The sequence below is a fragment of the Strix uralensis genome, chromosome 5 (genome assembly GCF_047716275.1).
Source record: "Strix uralensis isolate ZFMK-TIS-50842 chromosome 5, bStrUra1, whole genome shotgun sequence".
Classification (NCBI taxonomy): Eukaryota; Metazoa; Chordata; class Aves; order Strigiformes; family Strigidae; genus Strix; species Strix uralensis.
The window spans coordinates 28,431,851-28,458,027 of NC_133976.1; the positions used below are offsets into that span (position 1 = coordinate 28,431,851).

General features: G+C 39.7%; 1 protein-coding gene across 2 annotated transcripts in view; it reads right to left on the reverse strand.

Moving 5' to 3' along the window:
- Positions 1–17,561, reverse strand: part of CAPZA2 (capping actin protein of muscle Z-line subunit alpha 2) — a 33,646-nt gene extending 16,085 nt beyond the window's left edge. Inside the window, exons 1-3 of one of the 2 annotated variants that reach the window (XM_074870216.1) lie at positions 17,450–17,561; positions 2,402–2,465; positions 404–455 (exon numbers count right to left, since the gene is read on the reverse strand). In XM_074870216.1, the coding sequence (XP_074726317.1) occupies positions 404–455; positions 2,402–2,465; positions 17,450–17,488 (155 nt within the window). In that variant the 5' untranslated portion in view covers positions 17,489–17,561. Of the gene's footprint in view, positions 1–403; positions 456–2,401; positions 2,511–17,449 lie in introns of those variants that run through there. The other variant, XM_074870215.1, reaches the window with a different exon arrangement.
- Positions 17,562–26,177: the final 8,616 nt, after the last annotated feature.

The following is a 26,177-nucleotide window of genomic DNA, read 5'->3' on the forward strand; positions in this document are numbered from 1 at the left end:
AGAAATCTCCATTCTTACAGATGAAACTAATTTTGGCATAAAATACAGCAGGCATAATGTTTTGACATAAAAGTAGGGTCTAAGGAGGCAGTATCTTACAGATATATTACAGATTCAGTGCCTATAACATCTATCAAGAAACAGAAAATGAAATTCAAAAAGGTGGAGACTAGTTCTACAATTCAGGTCACCCATTTCCAAAACAGTTGCTTTAATCATTAGGATACAGTACAGCTCTCTCCTGTGCCAAGAATTTAATCTTGATCAAAGATGCACACCACACATAGCAGGGTTTTACTTGCCAAGAACACATCTTTTTAAACCAACCACTTACAGACAGTGAAAGTCTTACTGAAAAACATCTTGCTTTTATGCAACTGAATATGTGGCATCTGGTACTTACTGGGCTGCTCCTTCCCTGAGAAGATTGTCATTATTAAGCAGCAACCGAACATCTGAAAAGAGATATTTACAGCATAAAAGAACAGTCAACTCAGAAGCTTGTTTCAGTCACATAACAAATGTCAGACTGTACAAAAAAAAAAAACCAAACACCAACCACCCCATACTCACACAGATTACTAGGTAGGAAATTTACTGCTTCATATTTTGTAATTTTGATTGAACAAAATGAGTAGTACAGAAATGGATCCCTTCCAACACAATATGGTAAGCATATATAAACCATATTCTACAGGCTGTGTGACAGCTCTGGGAATCTGTCAAACAAGTTTTTAGAGGAGTTCTGAACGAGAACAGCACAGGATTCAAATGAGTTCACTTTTAAGATGTAAACTACCAAATCCCTCACACTATATTGATGGCAATGGTTACTGTATTTTGATGACACTAATATGGTATGTGTTGTACTCACTTTTTTTTAAGCCTTACCATTTTTGCTCTCGTTCCTTAATGATACTTAATAGTCAGAGCACAATATATCACAATACCATTTCTTCAACCATCATACAAGAAACATATGAATATAGAATAAAGTCAATACTCTCCTCAGAATGACTTCATATTTACCATGCAGTAAATTGTTATTTATATACTTGACTTACTGGCTTTTTTACTAGGCACTATTTTAATAACAATTTAATGCACTGATCATTTACTAACTGATCATTAGCCTCGCTATAACATTTTAAGTTGTTCTAAAGATTCCCAAGGTATCATGCAAGTAAAAAAAAAAAACAAACCAAAAAACCAGAATATATTTGAGGTATGTTTTCTTTTAAAAACCAAAACAAAGCCCAAACCAAAACACAAGACAACAAAACACCCCAAATGAAAAAAACCACCCCTCAAACTCAAACCCCACATCAAACCAAACAAAATCACAATTTACAGAATTGGAACTTAAAGCCTTTTTTTTTTTTTTTTTTAAGACGACAGTCTGAATCTCATTAAACACTGGTCATGCATCTGTTACTGAGCTAGTAGTTGCAACTATGAACTAACTCAACAATAAAGTTTATAGCAGTACTGCTATAAGAAATTGTATTGACCTTCAGGGAGCTGGGTTAATGAGCTGCTCACCAACAGTTCATTTCACAAATGCAGTACAACCTAAGTTTAAATAATAATCAGCTAGTCACAGTTTAACTGAAGAATAAGGTATTTCTGAAAACATTATATTCTTTAATATAATTTAACCTCTCTCCAGTCTGACACTGACTAAAAGTTTAGTATACTAAACTTACTTCTTTACTTAAATAGCATCAGAGATATTTGTAAGCTACAGCTACAAAACATATGCCTTCTCATCTGATATGTATGCCCACATATCTTGATGCAAGACAAACAATTTTTAAAGAAAAATAATATCTTAGGTAAAGTTCAGGCAACAATAGTTGAGAGAAGCTAATTTCAATTTTCCTTTCAGTTTACCAATACACTCAGAAAAATTAAGTGTGCCCAGAATTTAAGGGTTAAAAATGTTTGGAGAAGATTAATATTCCTTCCACAACTGGCATTAAGCAATAGTCCTTTGTATACTCAAAGCTATGTATTTTTAATGATATTCTTTCTTTAAAAGAAGACCATTTTAATTTCAGCTAGTTTAATTTCTGCTGAAAAATTTAATTGTCTATCAAAGACTGCAAAAAAAAAGTACATGTGTCTTCTAAGCTAAAACCCTAGCAACTGTTAATTCATGACTGATTAAAAACAGAAAGAAAGCTCATTCCCACATCACAAAAGTGGTACTTTCCTCCTTCTGCATTTAAACTCCAAGCTGTCTTGTGACTGTAAAGCTTATTATGCCAAACTACAAAACCAGCTCTTACAGCAAGTGAGCTGCTAAAATATAAGCTACATGAAATTCAGGAGAGTGATCAGCAGTACAATTTTGGATATAGATGCCTTAAATAAAAGGACAGGGCAGACAGATACTCACCATTGAACACTTCATTGAATTCCCCAGGAGGAGCATGAATTATGAATTTTGCCGCTATACGCACCTTAAATACAAAAACAATTATGTGGTTGTATATACTTGTATTCATTCCTATTCAAACCAATGATGCATTGTATAGCTTTAATGACACGAAACTGTACAACTCCTGTTTCATATACTTGTTCACATTATTTAAACTACTCTGTTAGAAACACAGAATAAGTTCCACCTCTTCAAACAGAATAGAGGAGATTGTATGTGATGGAAGCAGACAGAGAAATTGAGTCACTCATGTTTTGTATTACTGACAAAAAGAAGATTAATTTAACAAATAAGATCAGTAATATATTCACAATGTATTTCAACTTTCAGTCCATAGATGCCTGGGAGTCACACATTCCAAGAGAGCCAAAAACTACGATGAAGATGCATTTGATCTTCAAAGCCTTTCCTCTACTTTTACTACATATCCTATGGTTCTAAACTTTACAAAAGGCCCACAGCTAGACAGTAATCGATAGATTACATAAGTTTAAAAACACTTGCATAGACACTGAAGCATGTAATTTCACCTGTATCTACCTGTAAAGCCTCAGTACCACAGTCATCAGCAGATAAAATTTAAAAAAAAACACCTTGAGAACTTTAATGCAAGTCCTTAAGCAATTGCCTTCAGCCATAACTTCTTGCAGACAAAACACAGCATAAGCCAGTACTTCCACTAGTGCAGTGCAGGTGCACCTGCCCTGGCTTTCTCCCTCCTGCTGGCACAAGCACTTGTACAACTCAGCAAAATTAGAAAAGTTATTTTACTTTTTTTTTTTTCTCTCCAAACTGGTTCCCTGAACTGGTTCACTGCACAGCTTCAGACTCATGTGCTTGCTAAAGGAACACAAAAATATTTTTTTGATGTGAAGCAACCTTAAAACTTTTCAACTCTTACCTTACTTGAAGAATGTCACTCAGCAGACTTGCTGCTTCTTTCCCCCTTAAACTGTTAAGGGCACCCATTATAAAAATAAATAAGTAAATGCTGGTTTCCTAACTTAACCTGACAAAAGTTCCTATCCTTTACACTTTACAGGACACATTCAAAGCTCTCTTGCATCCTTGATACGATGCCGCTATTCAGGATACTACCTGAACCACAGTTCTCATTCCAACACCTTCAGTTATGTTTCTATGGAACAAAGAACTGGGAGATTCAGTGTCCGCACTCCAAGCTTCCCGTTTGAAATCATCATGTTTGAGAAGCACATACTCCATTAACAAATACCTAAAAACAACCAAAGAATGCTTTACATTTACACATTTATATATATCTGAAACTACAAAAGAACTGTCTGAGCATGACAGAACTCTTGAACTGACTTGTAAATAGCTTTTACAGTCCAGCATAGCAATACAGCCAGTGCTCCAGCCTGGTTCTTGACAGGGACCAAGTTTCAGACAATGGTCTCCAGGAGAGGTAGTTCAAGTTTAGAGTGCCCTGAGAGAGTGCTTAGCTGCCTCATTAGCAGTGTTCAGTCCTCAATGAGATCCCAGATGACTAGCCCAGGCAGCTTTCTGCTAACAGTCAGCACATCGCCACTCAGAGCTGCAAATGGAAACGGAAAGGTTGTCACTTCCCAACTTCCCAAACAGAATGGTACCTTTTGGATTGCAGACACCTTCATCTGCTGCCTCAAATAGTTAAATCAGAGCTCCTCTTCCCATGTGAACATAAACTTGCATTACATTGAGATAAATGCCACATGGTTTACTCTTCTCAAAAGAGACACAAAGAGGCAGGAGCATCTCCTATAGCAGCTTATTAAAGCACTTGCCCAGATAAGAAGAAAGCATGACTTGGATTGTCTCCTTTGACCCAAAGGAACATAAACTCATCTGCATTAGCGAGATTACACCAACCATCAATCTGCACACTCTTCCCAGCGAAGACATACTCCATACCTCTCCTGCTGAAGTCTGGGCACTCTGTACAGTATACACAGCTCAATGCTCAATCCAAAGAAATATAGGGGATGCGAAATACAGCTAAGCTACAGTACTATTAAAGCACTCATGAAGGAGAAGGCCAAGAGAGGCTCCAATGCTCTATTACCAGGACATTTTATCAAATGACCAATAATGGTCTGGGATCAGACTGAAATTTAGGCCTCGCACTTAAGAGTGTATATTTATTTGTGCTTTCAGCATGGCTATCAGGCTGATTCCCAGCTCAAGTTAGATTAAGGGACACTGTTTCTTGGTTCCTTGGCTTCAGAATGTGAACAGGACTGCTCACCCCTGTCAAGGCCGGGTTAGCTCTGGGCAAGCAGAGAAACAAGACCTAGAGACATTCTGAGCTCTGAAATAAAAGGTCCATCAGTTTTGGGCTGGGCAACAGCTAAATGAGCTCAATTAAGCAAAACTTGCGTGCCCAAACTGCATTCTGAATGACCATGTCCTTTAAACTGGTAATATCTGTGAGATATTAAGTCTATACTAAAACTGGAATAATACCTCTTTTTCAGCTGTTTTGGTAATGTGAAAATGGTTTTGCTTCTTTTTTCGCTATCAGTAAGAACTATTAGTCAGATTAGCTACAGTATCAGTAATATCTATTCAGAAGTATTCACCAGTAACAGCATTTCCTCAGGACAGACCAATCTCAACATTACTTTTAATGAACATTTTACTAGTAAATTCAATTCCTCAATGAGAATTTTTTTAAGCATAATTCAGCATAACACCACTTTCTATAGGACAGATAAACACAATCATGCAAACTCGCATTGACCATCTCATTGAGAAGTATAAAGTATATTCATGCTTACAGAGGCAAAACTAAAGCGCCCCTCAGAAGTTGAGTCTGTCAGCTAAGACACTCTGCATTTTGCTAACCTGCCTTTGTGAAGCCCATTTAAAACTAATCCACTTTTCTTCAGCAGTTAAACCAAATTAACTTATCTGTGGACATGTGTATCTGAAAAAGCCATATTTCCCCAACTCATATATACAAGAAGCCCATATAAAAGAATTAAATCCAGTAGTCTCACTTAACACATAAGAACTGAAAAGCACTTCCAGCTTGTTTATTGCCACTGAGCTCTTCCAGAAATAAGTGCTCTAAAGGAGGCTTCTGTTTTCCAAAACCAGACTGATACTGAAGGATAAAAGAATACACTTTCATAAGCCTCGATGAGACAAAGATCTCCACCTTTTGGCAGTAAAAAGCCACTGGCTCATCTATCACTTTAAGCACAATTTAAACAAAGGGACAGTCCACATAAAATGGACATGGGTTCATGGGCAAATAAAAAAATTTAAATGCACATATAGCAAGAGGCACATTACTTGTAATACGAAGTGACAGGCAAAAAAACTCAACCACAATATAGTCCAGTTGAGAAAGAAAGTTTTTTGCTGAAAACTGTTTAAGAAAACACATCGATCAGATGCATTACAGTTGAAAGCAATGCTGGTTATTCAATACATTGGGAATTTTAAAAAATTGGTTAAAACTGATTTGAACAAGTCCAAACAGCAACAACATAATATTTTAGAAGTCTAAATGACAAAATCTTTTTCATTCAAGAGAACTGCACCTTCACACACAGTACAAGAACCTTATACATGTATCAGCAAGTAACAAAAGATTAGCTTACAGTTGAGTATTCCTTTACAAAACTCAAAAGCCAAGATTGATAAAACACCTGAAGTTTCTCCACTTATTATTCTAGTTACTTCTAAAACACCACCTAAAGTTTAAGACAGCATTTTATTGATGTAGTTTCCAAGATTGGATTTACAGACAGTTTTCAGTTAAATGTCTGCAGAGCAGCTTGCAAGAAACTATAAACTTCAGAGTTCACTAATCCAGAACACCTGATCATCAGTGGTTCACAAGAAACACGTCTTGAAAACACCTTTTACCCCAAGCCTGTGTAAGGAATTGTACATTTGCTATATTAAATTCCCTGAATGCACAAAACCAATCTAAATATGTTTTAATGAAACATGACTTCATGCAGGTTTGAGCATTAATTTGGACAAATCCTACAGAAGCTAAGAGGAAGTTACAAAAAAAAAAAAGAAAAAAGACTTCTGAAACATTTAGAAGGGAAGTATGCCCCACTGAAGGTGTTCTGTTTATCTGATTTTCACATACACACTCACTTAAATGTAAGTCTGATATCAGTAGGTAAAAGCTAGTGAGATTTACTTTCCCAATTCAAGTGAAGCTAAATGCTACTCATCAGTTACAAGCTTTTTGATTTTATAAAGTAAACTATTTCAATTAAGGTAAAAATTCAGACTGAGAAGCTTAGCAAAAGAGAAAAGGACAGGTTTATTGTATGCGATAAGCATGGATATCAGGCATAGTAATGCCTAATTCTTCATTCTGCTAGAGATTGAAACAACTGGTCCACCAACAAATACCTACATTCAGTTACTACAGTATTTGCAGTTTTCAGATCACACAAGTACAGAGGTAGCAATGAACAGAATGGTGTCTGTTATGCTAGATCTGTCTTGTTTCCATACTTCTGCCTTTATTTCACAATCTAATTTATCTCAAGGCATGACACCCATCAGATACACAGAGAAATGCTACTTCTCTGCCTTTTCCAGTCTGAGACATTCTGAAGTTTGTTTTATTTTAAAGAAGTTACATGCAGTGACTTCAGATGCCCCCAAACCACTCTTCCTGTTCCTGGCACATCGGAACTGAAAAAGCCCGACCTTCTGTGCTGTCTGTGCCTATATATGGTCATGAGTGTGTGCTTGCAGACGTGCAGTGGCTCCCGCAACGCCGCGCCACTGTCGGCTCCGCTAAAATATGCTAATTACTGACTATCACCTAGGGTGCATCTAACAATATTAGAGACATTAAAACTTAAGTTAGCTCTCTCCCCCTCCCGCCCCTTTCTCTTTTCCCCCTTTTAACTGATGTGAAATTTGCCAGGCACCCTGACAGCTCACTCCTTCAATCAACAGCCACCGCTGCGCAGGAAGAATGCGCTGCTAAGCAAGATGCTGTGAAACCACATACTTTGCCCTTAGTCTTTTCTATACATCACTTATTTCAAGTTCAGCTGTGAACTCGTTGTGGCATGGAGACCCACCCTTCCGCTACGCTCATACCAGGTTCAAGATTACTGCTTCAGAGCAACAAAAATGAAATGGTGAAGGAGATATTTCACCTAAATACTGCATGAAAACGTGGGGGGCGCGGTGTGGGAGAGTGGGGTGTGGGGAAGTAACAGAAGACCTCCACAATACACTTCCACTCAAAGACAACTGTATTGCTAATCACAGGAAAAAAAGGAGTTTCCAACAGTTACTTTTATCAGTGATTATGTAAAGTGTTACAGCAAGAGCAAGGCATTGTATATCATGCATTTATACTCTGGATTCCTGAGAGCACCCTTGCTTCCTTATAAAACAAATCTCCCACTCAGAGGGACCTATGTTTGGCAAAAAAGTAGATGAGATCACGTTTGGGAGCTCTTTGGTTCTGCTCTAGGAACAGTAAAGAATCCAGAGCGCCCTATTCCCAGAGTCATGCCTCCTGCCGTAGTTCTTGTTGGTTCAGGGAGCCTTTCTGCAGACAACTAAGACTAAGCAAATGGCTTTGTCTTGACCCACTGAACTCTGCTTACAGGTAGCTACTGGGGTTTCTCACAATTAGCCCGTAGTTACAGAAATATTAACACAGTTAAGCTGATTCAAACCAGGTAAGTTCCAGTTGTCTCAAGACCCTGTAATTCACACTCACAATAACTTGCAAGTCATTCAGGGATCATGTTTGTACTACCTGCAGTGATACTGGACAAAACACTTCCCTAGTTTTACTGAGTTCTGAGTTTGATTCAAACTTGTGTTTTGAGTTCAGCTGAGCCGTTATTTTTCAATATGCAGTTTTACTTTCTAATGAACAACAAAACTGCTCTGACATCTACCAGTCAAAATTTTTCATTGACACATGTAGCACATCAAAGAATACAGTCTAAGGTTCACTCACTTGCAAGATACAATGCCTGACAATCTATCAGTATTGCAAACATCAACATAGTATCTGAGTTTGCAAACCCTTCAGTCTTTAAAAAAAGATAACTGGCTTCTCCTTTAGACAGGTAGATACTTGGTATTACTCGGTCCTATTGCTCATTAAATTCTTAGGTTAGATACTTCCCAGGATGTTACACCCTCAATTACAATACCACTTTTAAAATAATTAAAAAGAGCTGGGGGTGTTTCCTAAGTGGCATAACTGACCTAGTACCATGCTGCTGCTGCCACCAAAAGAACTAACCTCCCTGCCTCCTCCCAAACAAGCGCTGTGATCCATTTTTATAAACTCCTATCACCAGTGCTCATCTATTTATGTGGGCCCGGAGAAGCAAATCGATCTAGCTAAAGAATAGCTTAAGAAGGTGTCAAGAACATAGAGACCAAATCACTTAGCAAGAGAGCTTTAAATTATTGCTTCTTGCTGCTAACAGTTTAGTGAGGTGAATAAGCCTTCAAACGGCCAGACAAGCACTGAGAACATACAAGTGAGAAAGGGATTACCCCGTGTCAGCAGCAAACTGTCTTCTCAGCATCTCATGAAACCTCACGCATACCCACGGGTATAATTTCAAATAGTGAAGAAGCATCCCAAAACATGCTGCATCTCACACAAACATGGAGCAAAGGCACTGACTCTGGTAGAGAGGGAATGAATATAAATAGTAGTGTTTGCAACTGCTTTCCTACCAAGCTCAACTGAAAAATGTACTGCACTACTCAATTCACTTCTGCTTCTGGGAGAGCTAAGGAAGAAAACACTGCAAAAATGTGGTTCTGTGGCACAGGAAAGGAGGGGCACATTCCATGCCTATGGCTTTGACTGAACAGACGTTTCCTTCATAGTAATGCCTGAAGCTGCATTGCATCTGTAGAACACGTGTTTTCCTCAATTATTTTTAACACACAAGTATTTAAGAGTATTTAACAGTACCAGCACTTAATAGTGGTGCAAAAAGTAAATATTACACAGTGTGAGGTATTCTAGCTGCATTCTTTCTACCTGAAGAACTGACTTGGATAATGAGATTTATTTTCACAAAAATAACCATTTTGAAAGGTGCTGATTGTTTCACTGTAGGGCCTTTCAGCAGCAGTATATCTAAATATAAAAGTCTCAATCTTAAAATCGTTTTACACACCACATCATATTAAGATGAAGGATTAAAAAACCAAATCCAAAACAGGATTTATGAAAGTCACTGTATCAGGTACAGATAGCAAAGAGGACTATGAAAGCAATGTATGTTACTTGGGTAATACACAGGTCTAACTAGAAGAAAATTAAGAGAAGACAAGTCTCCCCCACGTAATTTTGCAGTTACTTTTATTACTCCTGACTGTATCTAATTGAACACCTTTTTATGTCATGCATTTCCCATATTTTAATTCAGAAATGTATTAAAAGAACTGTACTGGTCTCAAGTTAGTAAAACAAGTATGTTTTGTTTGTAGACGTTAAAGGATCAAGATTAACCTGAAACTTTAGCTTCAGCTATCACCATCAATTACTAAAAGCTCTGAACTGAAAAAAAATTCTTGTAATTATAATACAGACAGAATACATTATATTATTTTTCCCCACATCTGTATTTCTCTGAAAGCCTATGTCTTCTCAGTAGTTGGCTGGAAACCAAATGAGTTGAGAAAACCACATACATGCAAAAGAGATTCTAAAATTATTGATAGCACTACATGGCCCAAATTTGTCATACAGAACATTCTTCCTGCAGCATCTTTACCGCAAGTTTTTATCTTTAATGCAGTAGTCCTTTTTCCAGGTATGTACCTGAAAGCTCATAACATAAGCAACCAGGAAAAGAAGAAATATATTACGAACATTTCAGGTTCACAGCTTAGACAAAAGTTGCTTTCAGTAATTTCCAAAGGGCTTTCTCAGACAAAATGCAAAGACAAAAAAAAAATAAAAAGGATGAATAGGAGGTGTGTCCAATAAAGTAGCATTAAGTTCCAGTCTCAGGAGACTATACATCGGGTGCTTTAAAATACCAGTATCTCAAACTGTATCATTCTTTGGTACTTCCTATTTCATTGTAGGGTCAAGCCCCAACATATGCAATCAACCCAAGAATCAAAATATTGTTTTGAGAAGCATGCTAGAGGCTAGTACTCCCTTTGCTAAATAGAAATGTCATATGATTTGACAAAGGTCTAATGCAGTCATTGGTCTGATATAAATTCATGAGTAAATCTTACCCATAAAACCTTTAGAAGCTGAGCAATTGCATACTTTGCTTATGGATGAGATAAACAACAGATAATAAGCATTAAAAAAATCTCAAAACTTCCTTGTAAAGTCATTTATTTGAGAAGTAAAAGGTGTGAGAAATGGCTAAGACTTCACAATGAAAGAAACCAATAGCATGATCTCCCACATACAGAATCAAGACATTCTGTTAGCTCGACACATATGCTCCTCAGGTGCAGCAACAAGAACTCTCTTTTTCAGCTGTCTTTACAGAGTGGTATCTGCTATAACCTAAAAAGCACTTGGTTCACATTTGCAAAGCAGTCTTCCACCACAAAGCTTACATTTTTAAAGTGATCCTTCCTACTGCTCCAAGATCATTATTTATAATTAGATACTCCAAGGACATCAAGCCTGGATTCAAACAATATCAGAGCTTGCTCTATGAAAAATGCTGTTATTAAAAGTCATAGAATAAGGCACCACCTCAACTGTACACCTCCCCATCCAAATTCTCTCTCGAAGTTACCTATCAGTTTGAAAGTTTTAATGCCTTCTGCCAAGTTAAGAAAGTATTTGAAATATTTTACAGTTCAGAAGCCTTTTACTCAAGGATAAAAAAAGTAATTTCCTTATGCTGAAAAATCTGCTTTCATTTCTGCATGAGCAGTTCAAACTCCTTTACACCCCACTTTCAGAAACTGGAAATGAATATACAGTGCTGCCTGAGAAAAATACACTGATTTGCTAATTAATGTGGCTAAAATCCTTATCCTATGCCTCTTTGGCTGAGAAAATTGAAATCAACCAAAGATGGTATTTCACAGCAGAACTGTAGGTTGACGACTCGGTGGGCAACGAAACCTTATCTGTTATATCACAAATTATTGGCTCTGGTTTCATTACTGGATTTGCCAATAATTTGTTCTGTTACTCTTCTCTATTTCTGATCCAATTTGTTTTTCTTATCTACTTAAACTATGAGGTTTCCTGGATAGCAAGCTTCCTCAAGAGTTCTCTGAGCACAAAGGCAACAAGAATGCAGCTTTTGATGGTCCTGAGGTGTCAATGCGTTATAAATACTCCATGACATGGTAAAAGTCATAACCCATAAAAAGTACTTAATGTCTTCAAACTACTAATAACAAAATATATGAACTGCAGTTTTAGAAATCACTGATCTTATATTTAGAGTAACAGGTTTCATTACAACAGCTTCAGGTAATTCTTTTTAACTTGTCAAAAATGCAGACAATTCTGCTTTGCCTAACAACTTTCTATGCCAGTGCACAGCAAGAAGACAAGCAGTACTGGACACAAGTTGCAACAATTAAGTATTAGGAAAAGCTTCTGACCATGGGTGTAGTCAAACATTGCAACACACCACCCAGGGAGCCTGTGCAGTCTCCATCCTTGGAGACAGACAAAACTCAAAGTGCAAGTCCCTAAGCAACCTGACCCAAGCTGGCCCGCTTTGACCAAGCAGCATTCGAGCTACCTCCAGAAGTTTCTTCCAGCCTGTATGACTACAAATAAATGAAGTTATTATTTGCAGTTTTACAGTATATGATATTGTTTTCAGACAGTGTTGAACACTTCTGTAATTTCCCAACAAAGGGATTAAAAATTTCTGTCTGTCCTTCAATCTCAAGGGTAGTGATGCATTTAAAAAAAAAAAAAAAAATTCGTAACTCAAGACAACACACTATGATATCTCAGGATGTACATAAAAATCTTGATCTTGGAAGGACTGCTATATCCAGAATTACATGTCAGTCTGAGAAGCACTCCCAACTTTCTTATTCAAGAATTTCCTTAAAATGTTATCAAAGTGCAACCACCAAGTTTAACCTCACCTTTGTAAAAACAATTCCCTCCACACAACTTCTATCACATTTCACTTGTGAAAAAATGATAACTTTCACAGCTTTGACAATGTAGTAAATTAAACAGAAAACATGCTTTAACAGTAACTGAGTTATTTCACATTTAAGTATTAAAGGTTTTTCAACCTTTCATTGGAATCTGCGACAGCATTTCCAGTTCCATTCAGAGTTTAAATATAAACAAGAACCAAAGAACTCACAAGGTCCTCCCACTAAACAGTTAGCAAAGCTGCACTTTTATATTTAAAACAAGTGAACACTGATGAACTACAAAGAAAGAACATTAAGGACACTTGCAAAACTTCACCTTAAGTTTACCTTATAGTGCAATTATACCCAGAAAAGGCTATTCAAATCCTGCTTCTACTCCAACAGATTGTTCTACTAATCATTTGTGGTCTCAAAGTCTCATTCAGGGCAATTCTAAAGGTCAGAATTTGAGATCCTTCCAAAATGAGTGATTTAGAGCACATGTATTGCTTTAAAGATTTTTAAAAAGTAACAAGTTTTTGTCAAAAATTTCTGCTAATGCTTCCAAAGCAGTTTCAGGAACAAGGTTTATGTTTGCATTAAGGAAACACCTGAACCTCTCACATTGGTGGGCTTGTAGGTGCAAGTGCAATCTGCTGTCAATGTACTACATTTTAAAGACAAAGTTAAATACGAGAGAATGCATTTTACTGGCGTATCATCTCAAAGCACTGACTAAAGAAAACAAGTTTTCCTTAAACAATCTGACAAAACTACACTGCAGAGTTTTGTTGGTGTAAGACATCCACCTTTATTACTCAGATTTGTAGGTTTTGACACCTAATTTAAGAAGTTACAAAATTACCCAATGCACCAGGAAATACCTGGAAGCAATTCTGGCTCCCACAAATGGGACTACTTCCTCATCAGAAGAGAAGTTTTGCTCTAACTACAGCAAGCTGACCTACTGTTAAACCCCACCTTCCAGAACAAGTAGAACTACTGAGGCATAACTTCACTGAAAGAGGTGTGGTTCCTTTTTTTAAAATCATGTTTGACAATTCCCATATATATATGCTCAGCATTTTAAGGAATGCAAGAGCTAATTTTGCATTAAAAAAATTGATGTGTTATCCTTCCCCATGAGGATTCTCCCCTTTCCTCCCTGAAGGCATCCTGATTTTCTCAGGTTTTATCTAGTTATCAACACAGCTATATAACACTCCTGTGCTTTGTAGAGAACAGGATTCACATTTAAAAAAAAAAATAAAAAAAATCTACAGTAAACATATCCCTTCGAGTCACCAAAAATGGAGTGCAGAACACTAGTTTTATGATTTAAATAGTTTTAGTCTTGTTTTGCATTTGCACTGTTGTTTGTTAATGAATATTTACATAAGTAAATGCAACTTTTACAGTAAAATCGGTACCTTCCATTAATCATTGCCTATATTCATGCAGATAAATTGTAGCTTTTACATTCACACTAATATGCTCATTAAAAACATTTTTATATATGCTTATTAGTTTGACATAGCCACAGGTAGGAAAACAATTTCCACAGAAACTGAAATAAAATTAAACTGCGAAAAATGGTTACTAGACTTTAACAAAACTACTTCAAATATGCTGGATACATAAACAAGTTTTGTTATCCTCTTGTAACAAGTGAGGATGCATTACCCACTGGAAGGGCACACGAAGTGATGACTTCCCATTGCTATCTCCCTTAAGAGTTCAAAGCTTCAAGATTTCCACATCTCACACCTCATTTTTATTTACAGACTGAAGCAAACAAACTTGTGTTATTCCACCTATCTAAAAGCTTCTGATCTTTCAGTGACCTACATGAATAAAGTAACTACAAAACACTGTGTCTCACAAAAGCTGTTTTTAGCACTGGAAAATCCTTGGTATTGAATGCTAAAGTCAGTAACTCACTAGCAATGGCCCAACTTCAGACCTTTGGATGTACACAAATCTTACACACCGTATTTACTACAAGTACTTCAGATTAAAAAAAAAAAACACCAAACCTTTTCAAATTTATCTTCACACTATCATCACTGAAAGATAATCAAGGCTTCAAAAATCTCATGTTAAAATGTGAATCTAAGGAACAAGACTGGGTTCAAAACCAGTTATGCAATCTTGCATATTGAAATCATGTTCTTTCTGGCAACTGGCTCTACTCCTTCCTTGGTTTTAGAGCTTCTTTACCTGTACTGTACCTCTGTTTTGCCATTATTCCAACTCATGACCTTTCTGTATTCTCAATTACGCTAAACGCTGCAAGGTTTAAATGTGATTTATATAAGAGCTAAATACAGCCATCCTAAACTGACTACTAGATAGCATCAGGAAGAAGGTATAGCCACTACAAATGGAATTTCTTACTACCTTTGCAACACTTAAATCTACTGCCTATACACAAAGTAAGATGTGAATGAAAGACCTTTCAGAACTTGTCGTACCACTACATCACTTGATCTCCTATTTACTTATGCTTTTACAGCATGATTAGGAGTCTGGTACAGAAAAGTTCTGTTATTTTGTTCACCTTCTTCCCTCCTTGAATTTCAACAGTTTTGACCAGTGTTCTAGTTATGTCTCTATTGAAATTGCCTACAAAACTGTATCGCCACCATCACCTACATCAGCCAATACTATCAGTTCCCTATTATGAGAGAAAAGTATATAAAGGAACAATGTGATTTGTTCCCTGTGAAAATGAATGTTTGTTTGTCTGTCTGCCTCTATTCCTACATTTATTTACAGTCCCAACTGGGTAAGAAGGGTGTGCTTTTCAAATGCTATCCAGCTGCCTTTTTTTAGCTCAGTAAAACTGAATATTTGAGATAACATTTTTATTGTAAAATGATAGCACAAACAAATGTATCAGAATTTAAATCTTAAGACATCACAAGATCTGCATGAATATATGCCTGCTTTCCCCAGTTTACAGTGTTACCCATCTTTGCTTTATTAGCCAATAAAATATACTGCCAGGCTTGGAAAATTCCACTCATATAGGACAAACAATTTTATATTGGACTGAAGCAGCTAAAGGAATCAATTAAATTTACAATGGAAGAGTGCTGATTCTATTCACTTATACCAAGGCAGGAAAAGTCTCTAGAAGGTCTGCACCCATTTGGGGAGAAAAGAAAAACTTAAATTAATGGATAGAAGAGAGTTCAGAACCTAACTCCATCAGTCACAAAAGCACAGGCAGTGCTTCTCAAATCATACAGAGGCAAGACAAAACTGTCACTGCATCTTTTATTACTCACAGGACAATAGGCAATGGACACAAAATGAAACATGGGAGGATCCGTCTGAGCATATGGAAACACTTTTTTATTGCAAGGGTGACCAAGCACTGGCACAGGTTGCCCAGGGAGGTTGTGGAGTCTCCATCCTTGGAGATTTCCAAAAGCTGTCTGCACACACTCCTGGGCAGCCTGCTCTCCATGACCCTGCTTGAGCAGGGGGGTTGGACAAAATGACCTCCAGAGGTCCCTTCCAACCTCAACCATGCCAAGATAACCTGTATTCTAAGTCTTTTCAAGCATACCCTCTAGGAATAACATAATGGATTAGAGTTACTTGTATTTTCTGTAAGGAGTGAAAAGAATCATGGATTACCACATAAACTTCTTGATTACATTACTACTTTGTACCAACAGAGAGGTGGCATTTGCACGTGAGTTAAGTAGAGGAGGGCACAGTCTTAAAGCCTCTTGGGAAAAGACAGTGAAATCCTGGTGCTATGCATGTCTTAGCGTATCAGTGCATCTCTAGTTCTGAAACATGGTCCTGTTACCCTCAAACATACAGAAAAATCTGCCTTACTGTAACCATGTAGACATTTTATACATCCTTCTAACTTCAAAGAAGTCTGAAACATCATTTATGTCTCCCACATTTGTCATCTCACAGCTTCCACAGCTATGAAAACCTACGTTTTTAAAGTCAAAAATGAACAATATCGTGTATTACATAAAGACATGAGCAGTGCACCAGCACCATGTACACAAAACGCCACACCCTAGCTCTGAAACAGGCAGCTGCCATTAAGCTGGATCCAACAGAGGAAGACAAGGAGCAGTGATAACTGAGGTCTTATAAGATACCCTGTTCCTTGTGAGATTTTTCTGGAAAAATCTGTCCTAAATCTAAGAAGTTTCCAACTGCCATAAAGAGAGATTACAAGTACATCTTGTTAACACAGACCCTCTGCTCCTTGACCTTACACTTCCCCAATTACTGCCTCCTAATAGGAAGTAAAACAACCTTCCTCATCCGCACACCCCCCCTCCTTTCCCGAACCTCCGTATCTCATCTCCTCCCGGAGCCTGAGGGGGTGAAAGGGGAGGCGATGGCCACGGCCGGCCCTGCGGTAGAGAGCCCCTCTGTGGCGAGGGCAGAGCCGGTGCCCCGGAGCACCCGGCTGGCACGGCCAAGAGGCCTCGGAAACGGGAAGTGGAGGTGGGGAATGGGAGGGGAGAGTCCCTCAGCGTCTTTTCTGTCTCTCCCGACCGTCCCCCGCTCGCCGTCCCCCCACCGCACACCGGGCGGGGGCGGCGGCGCGCAGCGGCCGTGCCCACCGCCCCGGCGGCAGCGGGGAGCCGGCAGAGCGGCCGCCGCCTCCACCGCGCCCAGGGCCCCGCCCCCCGCCGAGCCCGCACCGTACAAGGAGCGGCGGGAGATGCGGCAGGGCCGGCGCGGCGGCCGGGCCAGCCCTCCCCCCGGCCTCCCCGCCGACCCTCCTCCCGCCCCCCGACTGACAGGCCCAGCCGCTGGGCAACGGTAAAAATACGAATCGCAGGGCGAGGGCCGAGCCCGCCCCGCGGCCTCCCGGCTCACAGGGTTGGGGGACAAAAGGGCTACCAGGCTCGACGCAGCACCCCCACCCACCCCTACCTTCTCCTCATCGGACAGCTGCTCCTCCAGGTCCGCCATCTTCCCGTCTGGCTCCGGCCACCGCCACCGCCCCCGTCTCCTCCCTCCCAGGCAGGAAGGGCGGGGCCGAGCCGCTCGCTGCGCCGCTCGCTGGGAGGGTGGTGCCTGTGCGCATGCGCGCGGCGGGGGGCGAGGCGGGGGAGGGCAGCGGCGGACGGCTCCGTGCCCGTGCCCGTGGGGCGGGCCTTGTCGCCGTGCTCGCTGGAGGAAAGCGGGGATCTCAGCCGGTGGCTGGGTGTCGCGGCAGAGGGAGTGGGAGCAGGGCGGCTGGGCCTGCTGCGCCCCTCAGGGCGTCTTCGGAATGAACAGTAGGAGTTCCCATCTCCGTTTTAATAGCAAAATGAGTCATTTAAGTAAAATCACTGGAAATTTGGGCAGACAGGAGTAAAACTTGCCAGGTTTCAGGCATCCCCTTGGCAGCACGCTCAATGCGGATTAGTGGATGTGGGTGCTGGGGGGCGGCGGAGCGGAGCGTTGGGGTGGGGGCGAGCGGCGGCGGGGTTGCCGGGAGTACCCCGCGGTGGGCTGGGAGAGGTTTTTAAAAGCTCAGTTTGATGCCAGCAACAGAGACTGAGGAAATCGTGTGAATTGATTTCTACTGTAGAAGATTGGACATGGAAAAGGTATGTGGCCAACGGAAGGAAACAGGAAGATAAATAGATTGGAAATTTTTTACCACGAGAGTAAGAAAATGTGAAGTGTCCTCCAGCGATGTGACATCGCAGGTACACAGAGGGGCATGTGAGATGACAGCTTGCAAGGATTGCCTGTAAGAAGACATAATACATAGACTTATGTTTCAAGAAGACATAAGTTTTGAGGAAAACTGTAACAGAGGAAAGAAAACATTTGTGTAGCTCAAACTGTGTGGGTTTGAGGCCAGTGAAATTATGTATCTTCTTCCAGCAGTAACCCAGGGGCAGATGCCCAGGGAGTGGTGAGAGAACAAGGCAGTACCTGTTGGCACTTCCTGGGAATGTTTCCTTGCTTCCAGCCAGCCATGGTGCAGAAGATGGTCATCCTCCTCAGCGACTTAATTCTAACGAGGATGGTTGAACTATTCTTCAAGGGTCAGGTAGACAGTGGGAAGTTTTGCCTTCTTCCAGCAGCATTGATAATAACCTGTTCTGGCAACAGTGAGACAGTCACAGACTCCAGTCTGCAGAAGGTGAAAAACTGCAGAGGCCTACAAAGGAAACCAAAAGAGGAGTCAGATGACCTTTTTGAGAAATCCTTCCTGGTCCTTGGTCAAAGTAGAAAGAACATGGGAAATACTGGTGTTAGCCAAGTAGAGTGTTTGGGTTTTGTGGAACACTGGGATAAATCTGAATAAAATTGGGTGTCTGTAGGCTTCATCTCATTAATATGGGTGCCAATTTCCGGGATGGTACAAGAGCAAGGGTAGCTGAGAGAACAAAATAAATATCCTTATTCCATGTTCTATAAAAGGACAAACCCATTGTTTGTAAGGGATACATCTTTCAGTTTACTATATATTAATGTTAGGAAACTCAAATATGTAAGACAATTTGGAGCTTGAGAAAGATTATATGATCAGTATAAAAATGTTAGTGTGTAGAGTCTTGTATGATGTTGAAATCGATGGTTAGACCTTGTTCTTCAGGATGGAAAAGGTAAAAAGGCTGGTGTATTATGACAGAGTGACCATTAGCTGTTTCAAAATCAGAAGTTTCAGAAGAATAAGAACTTAATTATTTATAAATTTAAGTTCTAATTCATTAAATGAAATACAGTCTGCCATGGACCACCTAATCTTGCTAGAGAGTAAGTTGAACTTAGTGGCCTGTTCCTAATGTGTGGGAAGAAAAAAGTTTTTATCATTAATTCAGACTGAAAGAAGTATGATGGAGGAATTATATGTCCAGTAGTAACTCTTTGATAACATTTAAAAAATACATTTTCTTAATGTCCAGCATGGTGTGGTTCACCCCAGTTATGATGGACAAGGAAAAGCTGATCATTGACTGGAAAATCACAGATGTCAAGATACATCTAAGTCGGTCATGCTTAGTGGTATGAATGTAGCCAGCTTCTAGCCAAAGGATTTTGTTATGCTGTAGAGTTCATCCACATCTGTCTTTCTTGCATGAGTGTTTGTACACAGTGATTAATGCTGTCACATGAAGTATAGCAAAATTTTGCCAACATCTGTCAAATTTTTCAAGGCTATTGTTCTAGATGCCCTGACAGGACTGTTGCGTGGAAATGAGGGAAAGTGATATCGGGCAAGAAATTGTTACAATCGAATGGATACGTGGAAATTACAATGGCACCAAAAATCAATATATGAACGAAGGATGAAAATGAAAAAAAGGCAAAATAATTAATGTACAAGTTGGACAACGTGACCGATTCAGGAAAGTTGAAGAGAGATTTAAAATACATGTAGCCATGGAAGATAAAAATAACGGACAGTAGTTTACTCATGTCAGGAACGAAATAAAGGACAACCAAACCTAATGTTTGATAAGGCCACTGCTAAATGCAGAGCAGTGAAGTGTAGAGCAGAAAAGGTATATCTAAAGGATGTTTGATTTTGGAACATCTCACATATATTATTTGGACTCAATATTAAAAGGTAATGGTCTGTAGCAGGGGAAGGCATTGCACAACATTCAGTTTCATGCAACAGGACTTTATAAATTCCACCCAGGAGTCTTAAGAGTAACTAGCTGAGGAGGTCTGTGAAATGCTGCTAATTTTTAACACATCTTGGGATTTGCCAGCTAGGGGATGCTGCCAAGGATGTTGCTTTATTTAATATGTATTAAAATGATAGTTCAAAAAGGTAGATCTCAGCAGATAAACATGAATACTTTTCTCGTAAGTTAATACATCTAATATCGGTCTGTTGGATGTACCATGTTTACAGCAGTTTTTTTCTTGGAAGTTTGCATGATGAAGTGAATGATTCAGAGGAGGACTGTATAGTCATTGTAGATACTAATGGGAATCTTCTGCATAGTACCTTGGTAGGTGCTTTACTGTAACCTTAGGACTTAATAGGAAATGAATAATCATGCAGAAATAAATACTGTTCTTGCCTTGTGACTCAGTGTTTTGGAGTCCTTGTATGTGTTTTCAGGAAGAATGTGGAAATTTCAGAGGGAACTTAAAGGAGGACTAAAAATAATCCTGAAGATGCAGAACAAATTTCAGGATGTGAGGCTTAAGGATGTAAAGATTAAGAAGTGACTTAGGAAATAGCAGTGATACCTGAGTTCGTTTGGAATTTATATGCATCTTATCTGAAGTCGTACATCTTGACTTGCTATTTTAAATTGAATAAAGCCAATCTCCAGCCAGTAAATCTTCTCATGCTATAAATTTCACCCACGTTAGCGATCTTTTTCATGTGCTGGTGTCTCTACACATTGATCAAATGTTAATTGGCACTACAGTCACATACAGAACAGCAAAATATCCTATTGCTAACTAGCTAGCTCATGTCTTAGTAGATGTCTAGTCCCATTATATGAAGCTCACTGTGGACTGGCAGATCTGCCTGATGAGCAGTGTGTGGTTTACTGATGCAGTGAGAGAAAAACAAATGAATTAAAAAAAAAAAAAAAGCATCTATTGAGTTGTACTTAATCTAATTGGACACGACAGAGCTACAAGTACCTTGCTGTTTTGCTGACATTTCTTTCTTTATTGACGCTGCAGGGCCAGACTGCTGGCCCTTGAATAGCCAGGCCCTGGAAGGAAGGGCACAGCAGTCCTTCCTGCAAGGTGTCTCTGCAGGGCTGTCAAAATGGCTTGAGACAATTGCAGTTTCTGTGCTAAGGCCATCGTGAAGACTGGTGAGAAGACAATGGGACATAAGGTTAGCACAGCACACTTCCTCTCTCCTGCACTAGCCCCAAAGATTGGGATAAACAGTGCAGAAAAAAAAAAATTACATTTTCATTCTTCTTATTCAAGACAGGTGATTGACATTTGTCCTATTGCATCTGTTCAGAGGACAAATTGGTGAGAGGTATATTTGGTGCTTACTTGTTTAATCTGGAAGATGTACTACACTCTTGTTTCCTAGGTCAAAGGTGGACTCTGGCCAAACTCTGAGCCCCACTCAGATGGTGTTCCTGGCAGTGGAACAGGAGGAGAGCCCAGAAAGGTGTGGTGGGCTCTGTCCCTGCTGCCTGCTCCTTTCTGTGGGAAGCATCTCCCTGCATCCTGATACCTGTTGGTAAAAATCCTCACATTCCTGCGAGTTGGTGGGAGGCATACTCCAGTTCATGAGATTCCCAAATACGTATCAGATCTTAGGGCCTTAGCAATTGCCTGCCAATTTGGGTCCATGTTTTGGGGGAGTTGGTGTTTGCAAACCTCGCAGTTTGCTCTTTGTGCCTTATAGAACCTTAGTGGTGAAAGCAAATAGGTTTGTTGTAGAGGAGTTGAATGTTAGATCCTTAAAACAGTGCTGGAAAGAAAGCTGTGACAGGAAGAAAACTATAATAAAGTGCAACTGTAGATCAGACCTGAGACTGAGCTTCCTTCTTAGATAACACTTAGGATCTTTTAGGCCACGACAGACATTCAAGAGAACGAAGGAGTAGCCTTTCACCTACTGTGGAGGTCCCATTTAGAGTCACAGAACAGCCCAGGTTGGAAGGGACCTTGAAATATCATCTGGTCCAACATTTTGTGGGAAAGGGGGCATAGATGAGATAATCTGGCGTCCTGTCCAATTGCATCTTGAAAATCTCCAGTGATGGGGACTCTACCACTTTCCTGGGGAGGTTGTTCCAGTTACTGATTGTTCTCACTGTAAAAAATGTCTCAAGATTTTTCTTGATACCTTAGAATTTACTGTCATTTGGTTTCCTTGCTCATCAAGTTCACGGTTACTGTGGCATTTTTAAGGTTGTCACCACATTCTTTATGCTTCACAACTATAATATTTTTACAGCTTTTATTAATTTTCCGGTCACAAGTGGTGTTCCTCAGGGCTCAGTGTTGGGACCATTTCTGTTTAACATCTTTATTGATGATCTTGATAAGGACATAGAGTGTATCATCAGTAAGTTCGTAGATGACACCAAGTTAAGCGGGAGTGTCAATCTGCATGAAGATAGGGAGGCTCTACAGAGAGACTTGGATAGATTGGATCGGTGGGCCAACGTTAGTGGGATGAGCTTCAACAAGGCCAAGTGACAGGTCCTGCACTTGGGCCACAACAACCCCATGCATCGCTACAGGCTTGGGGAGGTGTGGCTGGAGAGCTGTCTGGAAGAGAAGGATCTGGGGGTTCTAACTGACAAGCAGCTGAACATGAGCTGGCAGTGTGCCCGGGTGGCCAAGAAAGACAACAGCATCCTGGCTTGTATTAGAAATAGTGTGACCAGCAGAAGTAGGGAGGTGATAGTCCCCCTGTACTCTGCACTGGTGAGGCCACACCTGGAGTATTGTGTCCAGTTTTTGGCACCTCAATACGAGAGAGATATCGAGGTGCTGGAGCGAGTGCAGAGGAGGGCAACAAAGCTGGTGAAGGGCCTGGAGAACAAATCCTATGAGGAGGGATTGAAGGAGCTGGGACTGTTCAGTTTAAGGAGGAGAAGGCTGAGGGGAGACCTCATCACTCTCTACAACTACCTGAAAGGACATTGTAGAGAGGTTGGTGCTGGTCTCTTCTCACAGGTAATTAGTGATAGAACAAGAGGGAATGGCTTTAAACTGCAACAGGGGAGGTTCAGACTGGACATTAGGAAAAAAAATTTCACAGAAAGAGTGGTCAGACAGTGGAATAGGCTGCCCAGGGAGGTGGTGGAGTCACCATCCCTGGATGTGTTTAAGGGTCATTTGGATGAGATGTTGGGGGATATGGTGTAGGGGAGAACTTGTAGAGTAGGGCTGATGGTTGGACTCGATGATCCCAAGGGTCTTTTCCAACCTGAATGATTCTGTGATTCTGTGATTTTGCATCATATTCTATGTTTTTCATGGAGATTATGCATGTTGTAATTATTTAGATGACAAACTTGCTATTTAGAGGGGATTTTTTTGGGTCAGTTTTAGGGGCCTGTATTACCACATTTACCCTAGAAGCTCTTTTTAGGTTTCCCTTAGTGTTGCATTCAAATCTTATAGGCTTGCTCTGTGACTTCCTACTCTGTTTCTATTCTTGGGAGTTTTCTCAGCTTCTTTCTCCACCCCATCCCCTCCAAGAATAGTCAGCTATATATCTTGCCTCATGTAATTCAAATTCAGAGTCTTGCATTTGCTTTTCTTTTGACATGTACCTATGTTTTCAGAATTAGATAGCCATGTTGCTTCTTAGATCTATCTTAAAATGCAGGCCAGTAGTTTACTTCCCTGGTTACAACAAGATTTAGTTCTCCCATAAATTGAGGTGCTTCAAAGCAGATATGCTCTTTCAAGAACTAGAGTGGGATTATTTATTTGTGATACAGAAATTTTTTTCAGGGATGGGAATGTGCAGAAGTAGGGTGAAAAAGAGCAAGTGTTGAGCATTTTAGAGGAAGGCAACCAAAGGAAAGAAATACGCCTAAGTCCTGGTGGCTGCTACTCTTGCTCCAGCAGAGATAAGGAGGTTGCAGGTCTTTAAAGGCAGTGAGCAATAGTGCAGCAGCATCTGCAAAGAGCTGAAGGCAAAAAGAAGATGATACAGTTGAAGGGCTGCATACTAAAACATCTACTTTTGGTTCTAGTCAGTCCCAAGCTATCTTTTGGAAGGAGCAATGCTCATATAATCCAAATTATGTACAGATTTTCAGAGGTGCCAAAAAATTTCATGTTCTGCTGATTCGGAAGCCTGTAATCTTCATACATGGGGTATGTGTCGGTAGGTTTCTCTTAAAATGTTATCTTTCCTATCTTAGTATGTTAACTATTTAAAAGCCACAGCGTTAGCTTTTAAAATGTTGTCTCTACCTGACAACTTATTTTCTTCACCTGCCCTTTGACTTCTTGAGTGTATTGTTTGATAAAGTTGCCAGACTTGCAAAAGCACTTCATCCAAAAGTCTCTGATGAAAGAATCCTGATTTCCTTCTGAAATGTAAAATGAAGTACTGCCATGCAAAGATCAGTGACTGCTTATAAAACATCTTTCATTACAGAATATCTTCTCTTAATGCTAATTTATTTAATTCTGATGCAACGTAAGGAACAACAACATAGTAAAAGTGCATTCTAAAAGTATTCTTGAAGTTAGCAGTGCATGTACTTGCCAGTACTGAGCAATTTTAGGGGTTTAAATTACAGCACTGGAGTTTTCAGAAAAAATAGGACAACTAGAGAAGTTTCCTCTAGCATTGTTTACAGTGTCTGTGGAAAAGTTGTTAACTTAGACATTACTCTGTACTACAGTGATAAATATTAATAAATTATATCATAGTCATGTGCTGTGACAGTGCTGTGGAAAGAAGAGTATTGGCATGTCTATTTTACAACCTGTTTTTCAAAGATAAATAGAGTAGCTATAGACAGGTATGGCTAGAGGGTTTCAAGGAGAACATTTATGAATTGAAAAGGGTTCAAAGAATAATCAGGGACTTGAAAATGTGAGAAATCCAATCTGGTTATTTTATCAGCTAAAAGCTTAAAGGTTTTTGAGTACTTATTGGGGGATCAGAAGGTTGTTAATAGGATGTTTTGATGTATTAGGATATTACAGGTTCCATGTCCAGAAGTTAAAACAGGACAAATTCAGACTAAAAATAAACTTAGTGTTAATAAATAAACTTAGTATTAATTGTCAGAGGAGTTGACTACTGGAACAGTTTAAGCAAGGCAACACTGGCAATAGCAATTTTAGAGTAAAGATTGACTGTTTTTCTAAAATATATATTCTACAGTTCAGCAAGGTCTTAAGTCGTCTTGTGGCCTGTGTTGCAGAAGAAGGTAGCAATGAAGTTCCTGAAGCAATCCTGTCTGACACTGTATGACAGCATGATTCTCTGAGCTCTTTGCCTGTTCAGAAACTGGTGGAGAGAAACTCAAGTGAGAATGTAAGTGGGTCCCTGGAAGAGCCAAAGAAGAAAGAGTATAGTTGGTGCATAATGAACTGGATCCAGTGAGGATGGAGTACAGAAGGGGATCTGTCTTTTAAAAGGGAGGAAATTAAAAATCACAGGGAAATTACTGAGGTTAGAGTGGGTATTAATGAAACAGGGAAGACCAGGGTCAAATAGAAGGTCTTTAAAAAAGTTTAGTAGAGTATTTGAAATGGGATTATTTGGGGAGTATTTTTGATACTTATAAACACCTAAGTCTCAGCTGGTGACCCTTGGCTCCCATTATATCAACAGGGAGAAATAAGCAGTGCAAGGGTGAGATTCATCTGACCTAGTTAAGATATCTGGTTTAGGATAAGATTATTGGCTGTAATAAGGTGGCTAGTTCAGATCCAGCTGTCTAAATATTAGGTGCCTGCATTATGACAGCCAAATCCCCTTTCAGTGTTAGAAGATCAAAAGGCAAGAGGTGATGGACCAGGAAGGGAGGCAAGGGCTAAGGGAAAACCATGAAGGACAGCTGAAGTTACAAGGCTAAGGGAGGGGAGAAAGGACTACACCTGTAATTCAACATTGCTCTGTGCTCCTCAGGGAGCCTGTACTCAGGGAGGTAAATCACACACCCACAAAGGACTTTGTACCAAGAGGGCTGTATATCTGTACTGCCTTTATTGCAGCTCCCACCTGGGC